General features: G+C 42.0%; 1 protein-coding gene across 5 annotated transcripts in view; it reads right to left on the bottom strand.

The window, feature by feature from the left end:
• LOC126203617 (tyrosine--tRNA ligase, cytoplasmic) overlaps positions 1–17,100 on the bottom strand; it is a 115,327-nt gene that overhangs the window by 51,610 nt on the left and 46,617 nt on the right. For all 5 annotated transcript variants that reach the window (XM_049937985.1, XM_049937986.1, XM_049937983.1 and 2 more), the window contains 4 exons: positions 16,148–16,269; positions 9,603–9,743; positions 9,307–9,492; positions 6,080–6,301 (listed from right to left, as the gene is read on the bottom strand). In XM_049937985.1, the coding sequence (XP_049793942.1) occupies positions 6,080–6,301; positions 9,307–9,492; positions 9,603–9,743; positions 16,148–16,269 (671 nt within the window). The remainder of the gene's footprint in view (positions 1–6,079; positions 6,302–9,306; positions 9,493–9,602; positions 9,744–16,147; positions 16,270–17,100) is intronic.

The raw sequence follows: 17,100 nt of genomic DNA, 5'->3' as shown, positions 1-17,100 counted from the left end.
CATGATACTCGAGCAAAAAACATGTTCTAAAATTCTACAACAGATCGACGTCAGAGATATAGGTCTATAGTTTTGCGCATCTGCTCGACGACCCTTCTTGAAGACTGGGACTACCTGTGCTCTTTTCCAATCATTTGGAACCCTCCGTTCCTCTAGAGACTTGCGGTACACGGCTGTTAGAAGGGGGGCAAGTTCTTTCGCGTACTCTGTGTATAGTCAAATTGGTATCCCGTCAGGTCCAGTGGACTTTCCTCTGTTGAGTGATTCCAGTTGCTTTTCTATTCCTTGGACACTTATTTCGATGTCAGCCATTTTTTCGTTTGTGCGAGGATTTAGAGAAGGAACTGCAGTGCGGTCTTCCTCTGTGAAACAGCTTTGGAAAAAGGTGTTTAGTATTTCAGCCTTACGCGTGTCATCCTCTGTTTCAATGCCATCATCATCCCGGAGTGTCTGGATATGCTGTTTCGAGCCACTTACTGATTTAACATAAGACCAGAACTTCCTAGGATTTTCTGTCAAGTCGGTACATAGAATTTTACTTTCGAATTCACTGAACGCTTCTCGCATAGCCCTCCTTACGCCAACTTTGACATCGCTTAGCTTCTGTTTGTCTGAGAGGTTTTGGCTGCGTTTAAACTTGCAGTGAAGCTCTCTTTGCTTTCGCAGTAGTTTCCTAACTTCGTTGTTGTACCACGGTGGGTTTTTCCCGTCCCTCACAGTTTTACTCGGCACGTGCCTGTCTAAAACGCATTTTACGATTGCCTTGAACTTTTTCCATAAACACTCAACATTATCAGTGTCGGAACAGAAATTTTCGTTTTGATCTGTTAGGTAGTCTGAAATCTGCCTTCTATTACTCTTGCTAAACAGATAAACCTTCCTCCCTTTTTTTATATTCCTATTAACTTCCATATTCAGGGATGCTGCAACGGCCTTATGATCACTGATTCCCTGTTCTGCACTTACAGAGTCGAAAAGTTCGGGTCTGTTTGTTATCAGTAGGTCCAAGATGTTATCTCCACGAGTCGGTTCTCTGTTTAATTGCTCGAGGTAATTTTCGGATAGTGCACTCAGTATAATGTCACTCGATGCTCTGTCCCTACCACCCGTCCTAAACATCTGAGTGTCCCAGTCTATATCTGGTAAATTGAAATCTCCACCTAAGACTATAACATGCTGAGGAAATTTATGTGAAATGTATTCCAAATTTTCTCTCAGTTGTTCTGCCACTAACGCTGCTGAGTCGGGAGGTCGGTAAAAGGAGCCAATTATTAACCTAGCTCGGTTGTTGAGTGTAACCTCCACCCATAATAATTCACAGGAACTATCCACTTCTACTTCACTACAGGATAAACTACTACTAACAGCGACGAACACTCCACCACCGGTTGCATGCAATCTATCCTTCCTAAACACCGTCTGTACCTTGGTAAAAATTTCGGCAGAATTTATCTCTGGCTTAAGCCAGCTTTCTGTACCTATAACGATTTCAGCTTCGGTGCTTTCTATCAGCGCTTGAAGTTCCGGTACTTTACCAACGCAGCTTCGACAGTTGACAATTACAATACCGATTGCTGCTTGGTCCCCGCATGTCCTGACTTCGCCCCGCACCCGTTGAGGCTGTTGCCCTTCCTGTACTTGCCCAAGGCCATCTAACCTAAAAAAACCGCCCAGCCCACGCCACACAACCCCTGCTACCCGTGTAGCCGCTTGTTGCGTGTAGTGGACTCCTGACCTATCCAGCGGAACCCGAAACCCCACCACCCTATGGCGCAAGTCGAGGAATCTGCCGCCCACATGGTCGCAGAACCGTCTCAGCCTCTGATTCAGACCCTCCACTCGGCTCTGTACCAAAGGTCCGCAGTCAGTCCTGTCGACGATGCTGCAGATGGTGAGCTCTGCTTTCATCCCGCTAGCGAGACTGGCAGTCTTCACCAAATCAGATAGCCGCCGGAAGCCAGAGAGGATTTCCTCCGATCCATAGCGACACACATCATTGGTGCCGACATGAGCGACCACCTGCAGATGGGTGCACCCTGTACCCTTCATGGCATCCGGAAGAACCCTTTCCACATCTGGAATGACTCCCCCCGGTATGCACACGGAGTGCACATTGGTTTTCTTCCCCTCTCTTGCTGCCATTTCCCTAAGAGGCCCCATTACGCGCCTGACGTTGGAGCTCCCAACTACCAGTAAGCCCACTCTCTGCGACCACCCGGATCTTGCAGACTGAGGGGCAACCTCTGGAACAGGACAAGCAGCCATGTCAGGCCGAAGATCAGTATCAGCCTGAGACAGAGCCTGAAACCAGTTCGTCAGACAAACTGGAGAGGCCTTCGGTTCAGCCCTCCGGAATGTCTTTCGCCCCCTGCCACACCTTGAGACGACCTCCCACTCTACCACAGGTGAGGGATCAGCCTCAATGCGGGCAGTATCCCGGGCAACCACAGTCCTAGTCCGATTGGGGGATGCGTGGGACGAGCTGGCCGTCCCCGACAAACCCCCATCCGGACCCCCACAGTGATGCCCATTGGCAACAGCCTCAAGCTGTGTGACCGAAGCCAACACTGCCTGAAGCTGGGAGCGAAGGGATGCCAACTCAGCCTGCATCCGAACACAGCAGTTGCAGTCCCTATCCATGATAAAAACTGTTGTGCAAAGAACGTCTGAACTAATCTACAGAGAGCGCAAACAAACCGACAAAATTTAAACGGTTATTAAAATACAAGATTGCCTAGTAAATGCAGTAATGCTGCTACTTGCGCACTGCTGACACACTGCTCGACGGCGGAAGGAGACTACGCGATTTTACACTATTCAGGTACTAAAACGCGATGCTACAACTCTCAAATACTATAATACGCCCGAAATTTATGAATTAAACAATGCAAGTACCAAAAACACGCAAAGAAATTAATAATTAAACTATGTAACAAATGAGTGAGCTAGGAGTATACGACTTGCTGCTGCAGCTGCTTATCCAACGGCGGCAGGGAGCACACTGACTGTGACCAACCGACACTGGCCGTTCAAAACAAAAACAGAAGACAAACGACTACGCGAATTTACACTATTCAGGTACTAAAACGCGATGCTACAACTGTCAAATACTATAATAGGCCCGAAATTTATGTATCAAACAATGCAAGTACCAAAAACACGCAAAGAAATTAAGAATTAAACTATGTAACAAATGAGTGAGCTAGGAGTATACAACTTGCTGCTGCAGCTGCTTATCCAACGGCGGCAGGGAGCACACTCCAACGGCGGCATGGAGCAGTCAAGGGAATCCCCTTGTTTAAACCCCCCTGTGAATACAACAATATAGTTGTGCAGCCCCTTTAAAATGTTATAAAATACTGTTTTCTTTTAAACGGATGCAGAAGTGGTGCTTCTCCTGTATCTCACTAAATCTAAAATTACTCTGGGCCTCTGCAATAACCAGGGTGGCGGTCTGTTTCAGTCCTGGATTTGGGTTTGTACTTATACTGAGTGAGTGCTGCTCATACTTTACACAGATCCCAAACTGCCTTGATGCTCGTAAATGATTCAAGGAAAAGTGTTCCATGAGCAACATTATGGTATGATGGTGAATTGGGAACACTAAGGATCTTATGTGCCTGACGCACAATGAGGAGTTGGTACCAGATAGTGAGCAGTGGATCCCTAGCCTCAGCATAGAGACTGGGTATGGGGCTGGTCCTCTAAGCTCCCATGTCAAACCTGATCCCTTCAATAGTGAATAGTGCTGTGTATGAGCCATTTTACCCTCTCTACCAGCAACACCTTTCACACCTGCATCATGCGAGTGGCCTACCCGGTGAAGCCAAAGGGGTCACATCTGCAAATGACAGCCAGAAGATCTCATGCCTCCACTAGGCTGACAGCTGGGAGCATGAGTGTCACCAGAGATTGCTGGCCCCATGGACTTGCTACCCGCTTGTTTCTATCGGCCCACATGGCCAAAAATGGATTCAGCTCTATCCTGGCACTGCTAGGGTATTTAGGCTGGTGCTAAGTTATGCCAGGCCAGTGGATACCTTCAAGTCCTCTGGACTAGGCATAGACTTCAGTAACGGTCCATAATTAGAGATCTCACTAATGGTATCACCACATCGCCACAACAGTATGGAGCAGTCAGTGACTACCTTGGACGTTGCCAGGAAGCGGTCTCTACGCCAGAGGCTGCAGTGGACTGTGGTACTGGCCATCGCCGTTGCTTTGTATTGTAACTTTTCAACTCCAAAGTGTACTCAGGATTTAACTTTGTCATTTTTTGGGGCTATCTGCCCAATTACAAACTTGTGCTGATCCAGTGATAACAACAAGTTTACCATGGATGGTTCTTGTAAAAACTCACTCTAAGGAGTAGATTTTTATTTATATGTTCTTTAATAAATTTGTTCTGCATTGTTTACCTGGTGTGTGTTCCCACTGCACCTCCACCAGTGTGAAACATATCAGATAGCATAAACGATCTTCAGGTAAGGAGGGATCACTGATCTGTACAGTGTTCACTCATAGTCTAGCTGCGATCTCATGAAAGCCCTGCCTGCTCCGCAAGACGTGACTCTAAGAAATTTAAGATATTCAGTGATTTTTGGGTATTTATGTTTAGGTCCTTTAGGTGTGGTAACAACAACAGTTTTTAATAAAGAAAATGAAGTGCAGAATGATCAGCAAGGCTTTAAAATGTAGAACAGTGTCCCTCATATGCAAGTGAGGTAAATTAAAAAATATGGGAACAATGACTGAAATAAACACAAACACACTTATCTGCAGAAAATTTGAACTCTGTCTACACAACCCACTCTGGCAATATCTTCACTCTAATTGTGACTGACAAGTTACTGTTGTAGTGTTAGAGGAGAAACAAAAAAACTAGAAAATGGTCCACAGATACAGAGCATTAAACAGGACTCCTTACCATAGGTGCTACACCATTTACAGTTATGGCAAAGTGGTTAACACTTAAAACCCTTCCTTGAAAATGCCATTCCCCTGGTCAAAACTATCCGACAGCACATCATGTCTTCATGTCTCAGTACCTATGAAAGTGGCTACCTGCTTAGCTGAGTGGTACTGTGTTTACCAACCATGCAGCGGGCCCGGGTTAGCTACCTGGCCAGGTCAGAGATTTTCTCCGCCCGTGGATTGGGTGTTGTGTTGCCCTCATCATCTTTTCATCATCATCACTAACATGCAAGTCGCCCAATGTGGCATCACTTGAAATAAGACTTGCAACCCAGTGGGTGAACTTTCCTGTATGGGGCCTCCCAGCCAACAATGCCACACAATCATTTCATTTTCACTTATGAAAGTGTTTGGATAAGAAGAACTGAATGACTATGGGAAGGTGAAGTTGGAAATCCCACTTGTAGAACTGTCCTACAATACTGGGGTCCTATAAGTAGTGCCTTGCACCTTAATGATGCCACAAATTATCCCTTTACAATGCCCTTAGAAAAGCCTGCTGGACAGCTATTTCTAGCAGTGTCAGGTTGTCGACAGTGGATTAATAGCCCTGGAATCGACACTGAGGGCAGCTAAGAAGTTACCTGGTCTCTAATATCAGACTAGATGATAGTTGACCATTCACTCCAAGGTCTTTCCTACACAAATTGCCAGGGCAGCACTTCTGTAACTACTGTGATATTTTCAGCCTTTTCATAGCTTGAGGACAGTGTGAATAGCATTTTGTTGCATTTTTACAGTAATCTATTATCTGGAAGCCACAACCTAATGTTACTGACTGCTGTGTTTTCTGCATCATTTATATTACATTCCAAGTCATTCACGACGACACTTGTGTCATCTGCAAACCTACCATATTTAGTGACAGATTAAATAAATATATTAAGAAAAGCAATGGATGCAGAATATAACCATGTGGTATACCCTCCCCCCACTTCACAGCACTCTAGATAGATTCATATCTATTCCCTGTCTGTGAAACATAAGAATAAATCTTACACTCAAAATATGATGTTGCAGTCAAATATTATATATATCAAATACGTAGAGTCAATAATATAGAGCAGAAAAGAAGATCAGACTGACAGAATTATAGGCAACTTACTCTGTTTTCCAGGAGGAGGATAAGCCTTCTCCACTAAGAGCTTCAACTCTTTTTCCTCAAATTTCTTTCTAATTGGGTCTAAAAGCCTATTCATGTATATTTCAACACCTGCTTTGAGGTCTCCTGGATGCACCTCCTCTTTTCGAAAGGCCTCCTCCAGGGAATCATAAGTTGAATAAGTGACATTTCCTCCATGTTCTGCAGCACGCTGCACTGTAAACCCTTAGGAAAGGCAGGAGAAAAATTAATACATAAATGATACTGTACTCTCACATAAAGTCAACACAAAAGAAAACATAAGTGTGGAGTAATGATACAGTAAATCTGGTATAATTGAGGAGGGAACAGAAGTGGTTTAGGATTGCTGTGTCACGACACAATAAATCTGGCACTCTTGAGGAGGGAACAAAAGTGGTTTAGGGCTGCTGTGTCATAACATTTTTCTACTAGGCTAGTGAGGAAAAAAGACTGGCATCTTATTAAAATCTGGAGGTATTTTGTGGAAGGAAGGGGGCATCAAGTTGCGAAAAGGGAATTTTTATTGTAAGCTCAACAGTGGTTGGTGGTGAATATGGAGGGACAAAGGAGAGCTAAGCAACATTTAAAACCAATGTGGGCTGGGTTCTGGACAGGAGAGCAGCAGTTTTACTGAATTAGTACACATTCTGCTCAATGAGCATCAGATTCTTTGAATGAGGATTAGAACTGTCTCTCCAACGTGTCCTTTATAATCGTAATGCTTCTGACAACAAACTATAGAACTTTCTCCCTTCATACTTACCACAGACCTCTTCTTAATCTCTCCATCTTTTGCCACTCCATTTCTGCACCTCCACTCCATTCCATTCCTGCTTGTCCACACTACACTCGCCATGCAGTTTAGATATGTTTGTATCTCACTGTCCTCTCGGACATTTTCACGCATTATAAACCCTCTATCCACCTCCACACTGTTTCATTTTATGCTATTGTTATTTTTTCATACTCCTATTAGTCACAGTAGCATTTTAACTGACTCTTTCTTAGGTCTTTGTACAACAACATTACAATAAATGAAAAGCGCTATATTGCTTATGATCTACAGGATTAATTTATTGAATTACCCATTTTATAGATTACAAGGCCATCACCAAACTTTAACTGACTTATGTCGTCAATGAAGTTGCAATGTTTGTAAACAACAGTGGCAAAGATGTAACTCATTTAGACTGAGCCACATACGTACAGTGAATGTCATCTTTGATAGTGTGGTGGTAATACAGTTTAAAAGGTAAAAGGTTGTACAATAAATTAATGCAGTATAAAGGGGAGCAAACAGGAAAAACATTGACACTACTAAAAAAGTGTGCCTATGTAATAATTTATATTAAGTAAACAAACTAAATAAATAAAGCAAAATTAGTACTTGACAAGATACTTCCGGAGGTATTGAACATGGAAAATAATATAAGAGTGAATTAAAAGAAATTAACAATTGTAACATCTGAATATATGGAGTACAGAGGTAATCATAATAAAATAAAAAGAAATGAATACAGACAGGAAAATGGAGGATTATAATGGAACACACAGTGTGGAAAGTGGAAAATGAGAGGATTATGTGAAGTTTAGAAGAGAGGAAGTATTGAGCTGCGTTTGGTTATTTAACATTAAATCACAACTGTGGGCTAGATGTTTGTTAGTTTCCACAACTACCAAATGATTTGAGTTTTTGGTCTTTGTTTGCTAAGTGAAGGACATGTCACTGGCTGGCAGTTGTGGCCATCACTCAGTACTGAGTGAGGGCCACAAAACTACAAGCCACAGTCACACATTCTTCACTTAGCAAACAAAGGCCAAAACCTCAATCAGTTTGAAGGCCTGAAAATCAACAAATGTTTAGCCCACAGTTCCAATTTAATCTTAAATAACCAAACACAGCTTAATATTTCTCCTCTTCTACACTTCACATAATCCTCTCTGTTTCGATTACTTTCCACACCGTCTGTTCCTCTCTTTATAGTTATTTGTTGTTCAACTTTACATATTTTAAATTGCATTACCACCACACTGTCAAAGGTGGCATGTATTATGTGTTAGAGCCTCAATCTATATGAGTAACTTCTTTCCCAAAGTTGAAAAGTGACACATTTTATTTTATGTACAAGTTTTTGGCTGCACTATTTACTTACTTACTTGTACTGATACAAGTTACACGATGACCCTGTCTCGGTGTTTTGCCATTATGAGTGTACCTGTGAAGATGGTATAATAGGTACAATATTATTCTTTATGTCTATGTTAGTCTACATCTAAATATGGCATCTCATTCTTACATCTTAGCTGGTATGATGTGGCCCTTATGGCATCTCAGAGCGTAAATGTCAGTTGTCTTTTTATTATGGTATGATCACATAATTTATATGTTTACTTTTTGCTTGAGTGACCTTGATATTTTTGACAGCTTTGGCTTAGCAATGCTATCTATCTACAATGGAATGCCAAGTCTGATAATGGCCTTGTAAGTTGAAAACTGGTGAACTAGTAAATTAACCCTGTAAAACATAAACAATATGGTGCTTTTTATGTATTAGTCACACCAGCCTTATATGGCAAGTGTAGCTTCCATTATTCACGAAAGTTCTTTCCCAAGTCGTCATATTTTATGTTCATTATGTTTTATGTGTCACTGAATGCATTTTGTTCATAGGGTATTCCACCTAGAAATCTTCATTACTTTTAACTCATCACAAGATTCATCATTTTTTAAAATAAATGCCTTCAACTTAAACTTCCCATCTGAACAATCAGGTCTTCAAGGCATTATGATCTGAGCAATTCATTCAAACAATGGTGGGATGTACGTGGTGCACCAGAACAAAGTACCCAGTTAATAGGAAGTGGAAAGCAACTTCTAATTAGAGTTATATCAACTGTTAAATCTAGGACAGATATGCACAATCACAGAACATGCAGCTTACATTGCTTTTGGTTGAATGTTACTGGATCATGAAGTACAGGTAAAATAAATTATACAGTGCAAAATAAGTTCATGGAATGAAGTGATAAATTTATCTGTCAATCACCCATTTGACTGAATTCTTATGATGAAATTTTCCTCTTCTTTTTCTATTACCCATACAGAATCTGTTTGTCAAGAATGAGATGTCTACCATCTATACCCAACAAAAATGAAAATATGAAAAGTTAATCTTCACAAATAATCATTTCTTCATGTAAGTACTGACCTTCACCTTCCTTGAACAATGGAAAGAGGACATGTTTAGCAAATGCAAGAACCCCATTGTCTTGGACATTTCCAGGCTCACAAAATGCTTTTTTCAGTTTCTTCTTCACCGCTGCTGGTGAATCCAAAAGATCAATCTTACTGTCTTCTTCAGATGAGGACATTTTACCTCCAGCAAGCCCTGGAACTAAAAAATACTTTCTTTCTCCATATCATGATTGTTTGGCAATGCTGCAAGTATTGACAAGTATAATATATTACAATCTATTTTTTTCTCCACACAGTTTAACTCCTTACCCATAGGATTCATTATGTGGATTCTCTTAGAATATCCCAACTGGGGCAAGTACTTTTCGGCAAACGTAAAAATTTTACGCTGATCCACACCACCAAATTGTGCATCAACATGCAGATATTCTTCATCTAGTGCTTGAAGTCCTAAGGAAAACAATAATTCTCACATTACACATTAACAGTTTATTAATTTTTTTTGCAGCGTCTCCTATGCAGATCTAATTTTGGAGTGTTAAACAGTTGTGAATAATTCTGTTTAATGAATAACAAAAAATAACTTGGGCAAAACAAAGCAACATCATGCCAAGGATCACAATTTATTATCCAGATGCTACAACGATCAATCAAAGCAGACCGAACAGCAAGGCTGAAGTTTCTGATAAATAATCAGAGCACTGTTTCAGTGGCTTCAATCTGGAACCACCACTAGAATGCAGCCACAGGGGAAGGAAGACAGGCATTTTATAGTAATTGGGTGGGTTAGTGGTTTACACTGGGACCAGTGTGAAAGTGATTTCAGTAAGTCTGCCACACACAGTCCGGTCTTAGGCACCACCCATACTGTCAACTTTTTCAATGGCTTCATTTCAATCGCTGCCTCACAGCCTGTGTCATCTCGATCCTTCCCATCAACACTATCTTTTCTGAACTGAGCAGGTGGGAACTCTCCTTGCAATATATCTTATGTTCCTGTAACCCTTTGGGCCTCAACCTTCATTAGTCACTTCTTTACCCATCTCGTCCCTTCCCTGTTCCCATTCCAGTAACACACAACCCTCTATTCCACCAATGCAACCACAGTCTTTCCACTTATCTCCTTTTCTGCTAACCTCCCCCCTACCCCCCCCCCCCCCTTCCAGCCTCCAGCCTTTCGTCACACCTCCCGACTGCACCTAGCTGCCCTACCCTCTCTCCACGTCATCCCTATACGCTCCCACAAGCAGCGCTTTACCATCCCCCAACCCTACCCTGCTATCCCTCCCCCTCCCCGCCCCAGCCTCTTCCTTACCCCCACCACCCGGTTGCTTCTCCCGTCATGTGCTGCTGTTCACAGTTTGACTCAGTTGTCAGAGACTGTGGTCATGTGTGTGTGAGTTGCATTTCCTTGGGTGTGTTTGTGTCTGCTGCCTATTTCTGATGATGGCCTTGTTGGTCTCTGCTACGAGGTGCATTCAAGTTCTAAGGCCTCCAATTTTTTTTCTAATTAACTACTCACCCGAAATTGATGAAACTGGCATTACTTCTCGACGTAATCACCCTACAGACGTACACATTTTTCACAACGCTGACGCCATGATTCCATGGCAGCGGCGAAGGCTTCTTTAGGAGTCTGTTTTGACCATTGGAAAATTGCTGAGGCAATAGCAGCACGGCTGGTAAATGTGCGGCCACGGAGAGTGTCTTTCATTGTTGGAAAAAGCCAAAAGTCACTAGGAGCCAGGTCAGGTGAGTAGGGAGCATGAGGAATGACTTCAAAGTTGTTATCACGAAGAAACTGTTGCGTAACATTAGCTCGATGTGTGGGTGCGTTGTCTTGGTGAAACATCACACGCGCAGCCCTTACTGGACGTTTTTGTTGCAGTGCAGGAAGGAATTTGTTCTTCAAAACATTTTCGTAGGATGCACCTGTTACCGTAGTGCCCTTTGGAACGCAATGGGTAAGGATTACGCCCTCGCTGTCCCAGAACATGGACACCATCATTTTTTCAGCACTGGCGGTTACCCGAAATTTTTTTGGTGGCGGTCAATCTGTGTGCTTCCATTGAGCTGACTGGCCCTTTGTTTCTGGATTGAAAAATGGCATCCACGTCTCATCCATTGTCACAACTGACGAAAAGAAAGTCCCATTCATGCTGTCATTGCGCGTCAACATTGCTTGGCAACATGCCACACGGGCAGCCATGTGGTTGTCCGTCAGCATTTGTGGCACCCACCTGGATGACACTTTTCACATTTTCAGGTCGTCATGCAGGATTGTGTGCACAGAACCCACAGAAATGCCAACTCTGGAGGCGATATGTTCAACAGTCATTCGGCGATCCCCCAAAACAATTCTCTCCACTTTCTCGATCATGTCGTCAGACCGGCTTGAGCGAGCCCGAGGTTGTTTCGGTTTGTTGTCACATGATGTTCTGCCTTCATTAAACTGTCGCACCCATGAACGCACTTTCGACACATCCATAACTCCATCACCACATGTCTCCTTCAACTGTCGATGAATTTCAATTGGTTTCACACCACGCAAATTCAGAAAACGAATGATTGCACGCTGTTCAAGTAAGGAAAACGTCGCCATTTTAAGTATTTAAAACAGTTCTCATTCTCGCCGCTGGCGGTAAAATTCCATCTGCCGTACGGTGCTGCCATCTCTGGGACGTATTGACAATGAACGCGGCCTCATTTTAAAACAATGTGCATGTTTCTATCTCTTTCCAGTCCAGAGAAAAAAAATCGGAGGCCTTAGAACTTGAATGCACCTCGTATATGGTGAGTAGCAACTATCTTTTTCATAATATTGTTCCACACAAACAAAGGAAGATTAACATCTAATGTTCCCTCAAAGATGAGGTCATTAGAGTAAGGCAGAGTTCGAATTGGACAAGGATATAGAAGGAGCCTGGCCACATCCTTTTCAAAGGAAACGTCCTAGCATTCTCCTCACACATTTTTGGGAAATCTGGATGGCTGGACAAGGATTTGATCCTCCATGAACCCAAAATCTGCATACTGTAAAATAGGTGATGGCTGATGTGAAAAAATCCTACGGCTTAGTTAATAAGAGAGTCAACATCAGAATGTGACTTCAAATAAGACCCAAATCTTCATTACAGAAAGTCGGGAAATAGTGAAAATTACGATACATGCATGATATATGCATAAAGTAGCACGCAACTAAAAGAGAAAAAGCACTTTTTCCATCCTTCATCTTCTTATTCTTATTCTCCAGTTTAACTGGACTGTTCTGCCTTCATTAAACTGTCGCACCCATGAACGCACTTTCGACACATCCATAACTCCATCACCACATGTCTCCTTCAACTGTCGATGAATTTCAATTGGTTTCACACCACGCAAATTCCTAATTGTAGCTTGTAACAATATTATGAAAAGGAAAGTTGCTACACACCATATAGTGGAGATGCTGAGTTGCAGATAGGCACAACAAATAAAAAAAGACTGTCAGACAGTGAGCTTTCAGCCAACAAGGCCTTTATCGAAAATAGACAACACACACACACACACACACACACACACTCACTCACTCACTCTCTCTCTCTCTCTCTCTCTCTCTCTCTCTCTCATGTCAGGGCATGACATGAAGTAGTTGAAACCCTGGTAGGGAACACGATTCAGTTGCTCAGTCCTGGGTGGTACTAAGTCACGAGGGGAATGCTCCTCTGTGGCTGAACGGTGGGACTTTGGGAGGTGGTGGGTGACTGGAGAGAGAAGGCAGAGGAGATCGGTTTTTGTACAAGGTTGGGAGGGTAATTACGGGTTGTAAAGGGTTCAGTAAGGCCCTAGGTATATTTCAAGAGGGACTCGTCACTACAGATGCGATGGCCACAGGTTGCTAGGTTGTATGGAAGGGACTTCTTGGTAACGAATGAGTCACAACTGTCGAAGTGGACGTTTGCTGGTGGTTGGTAGATTTTATACGGACAGAAGTACTGATGCAGCCATCTTTGAGGTGGAGGTCAACGTTGAAGAAGGTGGCTTGTTGGGTTGGGTAGGACCAGGTGATGCAAATGGCTGAGAAGGTGTTGAGTTCTGCAGGAGTGTCATTAGGGTGTCCTCTCTCCCACTCCAGATTGTGAAGATGTCATCAGTGAATCTGGACCAGATAAGGTGTTTGATTTTGGGTGGTTAGGAAGGATTCCTCTAGATGGCCCATGAATGTGTTGGCACAGGACAGTGCCATGCGGGTGCCATTACCTTGTACCTGTTTGTAGGTGGTGCCTTCAAAGGAGAAGTAATTGTGGGTGTGGATATAGCTGGTCATGATGACCAGAAAGGAGATTGTGGGTTTGGAATCTGTCATGTTTTGGGAGAGTTAGTGTTCAATAGTGTTAAGGCCATGGGCATTAAATAGGGATGTCAGTAGAAAGGGAGGTGGCATCAATAGTGATGTGCAGGGCATCATGTGGTAATAGAATAGGGACTGTGGAGAGTTGATGGAGGAAATGGTTGGTATTTTTTGTATAAGAGGGTTGGTTGCAGGTAACAGGCTGAAGATGTTGGTCTATAAAAGCAGGGATTCTCTCAGTGGTGGCACAGTAACTGGCCACAATGTGGTGTCCTGGAGGGTTGGGTTTATGGACTTTAAGGAGCAATTAAAGGTAGGAGTGCGGGGAGTGGTGAGGGTGAGGGAGAGAGAGAGAGAGAGAGAGAGAGAGAGAGAGAGAGAGAGAGAGAGAGAGAGAGAGAGAGACTCTGAGGAGAGGTTCTTGGCTGGGCCTAAGGATTTGAGGGGAGACTGGAGATCCCGCTGGATTCCTGGAATGGGGTCACTGTGGCAGGATTTATAGGTGGACGAATCTGACAGCTGGGGAAGTCCTTCTGCTAGACAATCCTCGCAATTCAAAACAACAGTGGTGGAGCCTTCCTCGGCAGGTAGGATTATAAGGTCAGGATCAGCTTTTAGGTGGTGGACTGCAGTTCTTTCTGAAAATGTAAGGTTAGTTTGCATGTTGATGAAGCTGAGGAATGATGGTGAGGCAAGGTACAAGATCAAGAAATTCTGGAAAGTTAACAGGGGAGTGATTTTGGGGCAGTGCAGGTGGATCACGGATGGAAGGAGGAGCGAAGTGAGTCAGGCAGTGTTTAACACTGGTCTTTGGTTGAGTGCGATTGGTAGGGTTGATGGCGGAAAAGTGTTCCCATTGTAAGGACTGGGAGGAGGAGAAAATGTCTTTAAGAAGTCCTGCATGATTGAATTTGGGAGTGGGGCAGATGGTGAGGCCTTTGGAAAGGACTGATACTTCTGGAGGGGAGGGGGGGGGGGGGGGGCAAGGCTTTTGGAGGAAAGGTTCACGACTGTTTTTAGGGTTTGTTTAGTTTCCAATTCCGAGTTTCGAGTGGTGGTGGGAGGGAGTTTTTGAGGGTGGGCTAAATGTAGTATGTCTGTAAGACAGGGTTTGTCAGTGTGATGTGGGGGAGGATTGGAGGTGAATAGTGGTAGTAGGAAGTGAGCAGAGTGGAGAGTTTTTTGAGGTGGCGTTGTGCATGTTGCTGTAGTTCCTGGAGGGCAAGAGTTTCAATGTGTGATATGCTTGTATCTATTAAGGCATATCTGTGTGGTCAGTACCTTTCATTAAACTCCCTCCCTTTTTCACTAACTATTGGGCAATAAGAATAAAGTGATAATTTCAAAATTAGAGGTATGTGGTATTCTGAGTGTTTATAACCCTTACATCAGCCACTCTAGTTTGGAGCTTCATTTTTGATTGCTCATGTTATGTCAGACATCTGACTATTTTATTTATCTTAAGAATTATGAGTTCATAAGATGTGAGAACAGCAACTAAAGATCTTGAAACCAAATACTGTCTGTGGCAGCACTATCACCAATATAATAATTAAACTCAAATTACACCTTTCCAGTGTATAATGGAATTGTTTGCAATTTGTCTTGGTCTTGCACATCGTAATTCTTGTATTTATTTCCATTTCTAGACCACCTTGGACTAAGTCCTACTGCCTCCAGATCTGAAGGGTCTGGAAACCATCACATTCTTAATGCAATACTCTAAAACAAATGTGAGACTGAAACTGAAACACTGCACTACAAATTTTTAATTTTAGTTTTACATCAAATAGATAAATACTTACGACTACATTATGTCTATTTTGCAAGTTTCTTTGAAGAACCTATCTTGCTTATGAAGGAAAGTGTATCTACATTCACACAGGCATGCAAAAGTTTGTAAAAAAGTATAAAAAATCACTATGTACAGATAAATCTGTTAGGTTTTGCAACTTCCTTTACTAAAACTTTGAATTGTAGAGATTCTGTGACTATGCTGAAAAAGTTTCTTTAATTTATTTGGAAAATATTGGCAGTATAAACTATAATGTCATGTGCCACTTCTGCTCTAAATACACAGTTTTAGTATACAAGCCCCCTTTAAATCATTTAGGGGATCCACATCATTGTTTTAGGTTTTCTGGTGAATTTTCTTTCTGAGTTGAGTTTCATTTTGGTTCCACTACGGTAGACATGCCTTTCAAGCCAACATTATACAAAGCAGAGAAAGTTAAGCATTGTTATCACAATAAGTACAATAAATGAACTCTAACTTTTAATACTTGTATTTATAATTCTCACAGCTTCTAGTTTCAAGTTTCTTATATTTAACAAGCTCCAAAAAATTTGCTACTGAATACCAGTAGTGATCTCATTAAATTGGTTTTAATCTTGTTGCTTCCTTTGGAAATTTTATTAATAATTATTTCTCTCTACAAAGTTAAAAAGCAAACTAAAACTTTGCAACATGTGAGGTAAGTGCAATAACATTAACAAGTGAACTTTAAACTAATTCAAAAATTACCTGGATACAAAAGACCTGACAAAAGAGGATGGTCAACTTGTTTTACAACTTCAGCTCCAGCCTTTTTTGCATCATGTTCAGTGATGACTGAACTTAATCTGTATACATCAAGGGTGTATTCCCTAGAAAGAGAACATAATTGTCTAAGACAGTGGATAAAATTTTTAACATTTTTACAGTTTTGCAGCTGCAACTGAACTGACAATTTTCAATATTGGCATTAGTTACCATCTTGTAGGGTAGGCAAAATCTTCTTAGGTGGATAATTGATGTCACATACACACTCTACAAATCATGATAATGTTATGGCAAATAAATCTAATTTACTGTTATATAGTTAATTATCCATGCTATTTCATTCAGAACTATAACAACAAATTTGATCAGAATTGGTGTATAATATGCATATCTTGTAAGGTACCAATAATCATAGGGGTTGTACCCCTATAACTGCGCAATGTCTTTGTGAGTGCAACGTAGAACCATAGCCAAGAAGTCACTACTCCCTTCCTACACAAGGAACACTGTCAGATGAAAAAGTAATGTTGACAGCACGAAAAGTTCCTACAACCAACCACAGATTGAAGCTTGAAGGTATGAACTGGATCATGAAATAGAAACTCTGAAGCATTATAACACCCTTTCAACTATGCCGCAGGACATCAGTTTATAGGAAAATAAATAGCCTCCAAGGAGAAAAACTGATGTGTGTGTGAGTTACAGTCCTTATGTTTCATCTATATGGGAATTCTAATACCGGTAAGTTGAAGTGACTTATAAGTGTACTTTCTACACTCAAACTTAAAAAAAATACTGAATCTAACAATGCCGCACATCTGCTTACAATATACCTTAAATATATGCCACGACATGAACTGCATTTATTCTTATGGTATCACATTCATTGGTTTCACCAACTCACAAACAAACTGTTCAATTAAAACAAGTTCAGG

Source organism: Schistocerca nitens, chromosome 9 (genome assembly GCF_023898315.1).
Source record: "Schistocerca nitens isolate TAMUIC-IGC-003100 chromosome 9, iqSchNite1.1, whole genome shotgun sequence".
Classification (NCBI taxonomy): domain Eukaryota; kingdom Metazoa; phylum Arthropoda; class Insecta; order Orthoptera; family Acrididae; genus Schistocerca; species Schistocerca nitens.
Note: the sequence above shows the minus strand (reverse complement) of the source record. Positions and strands in the feature narration are given on the sequence as shown.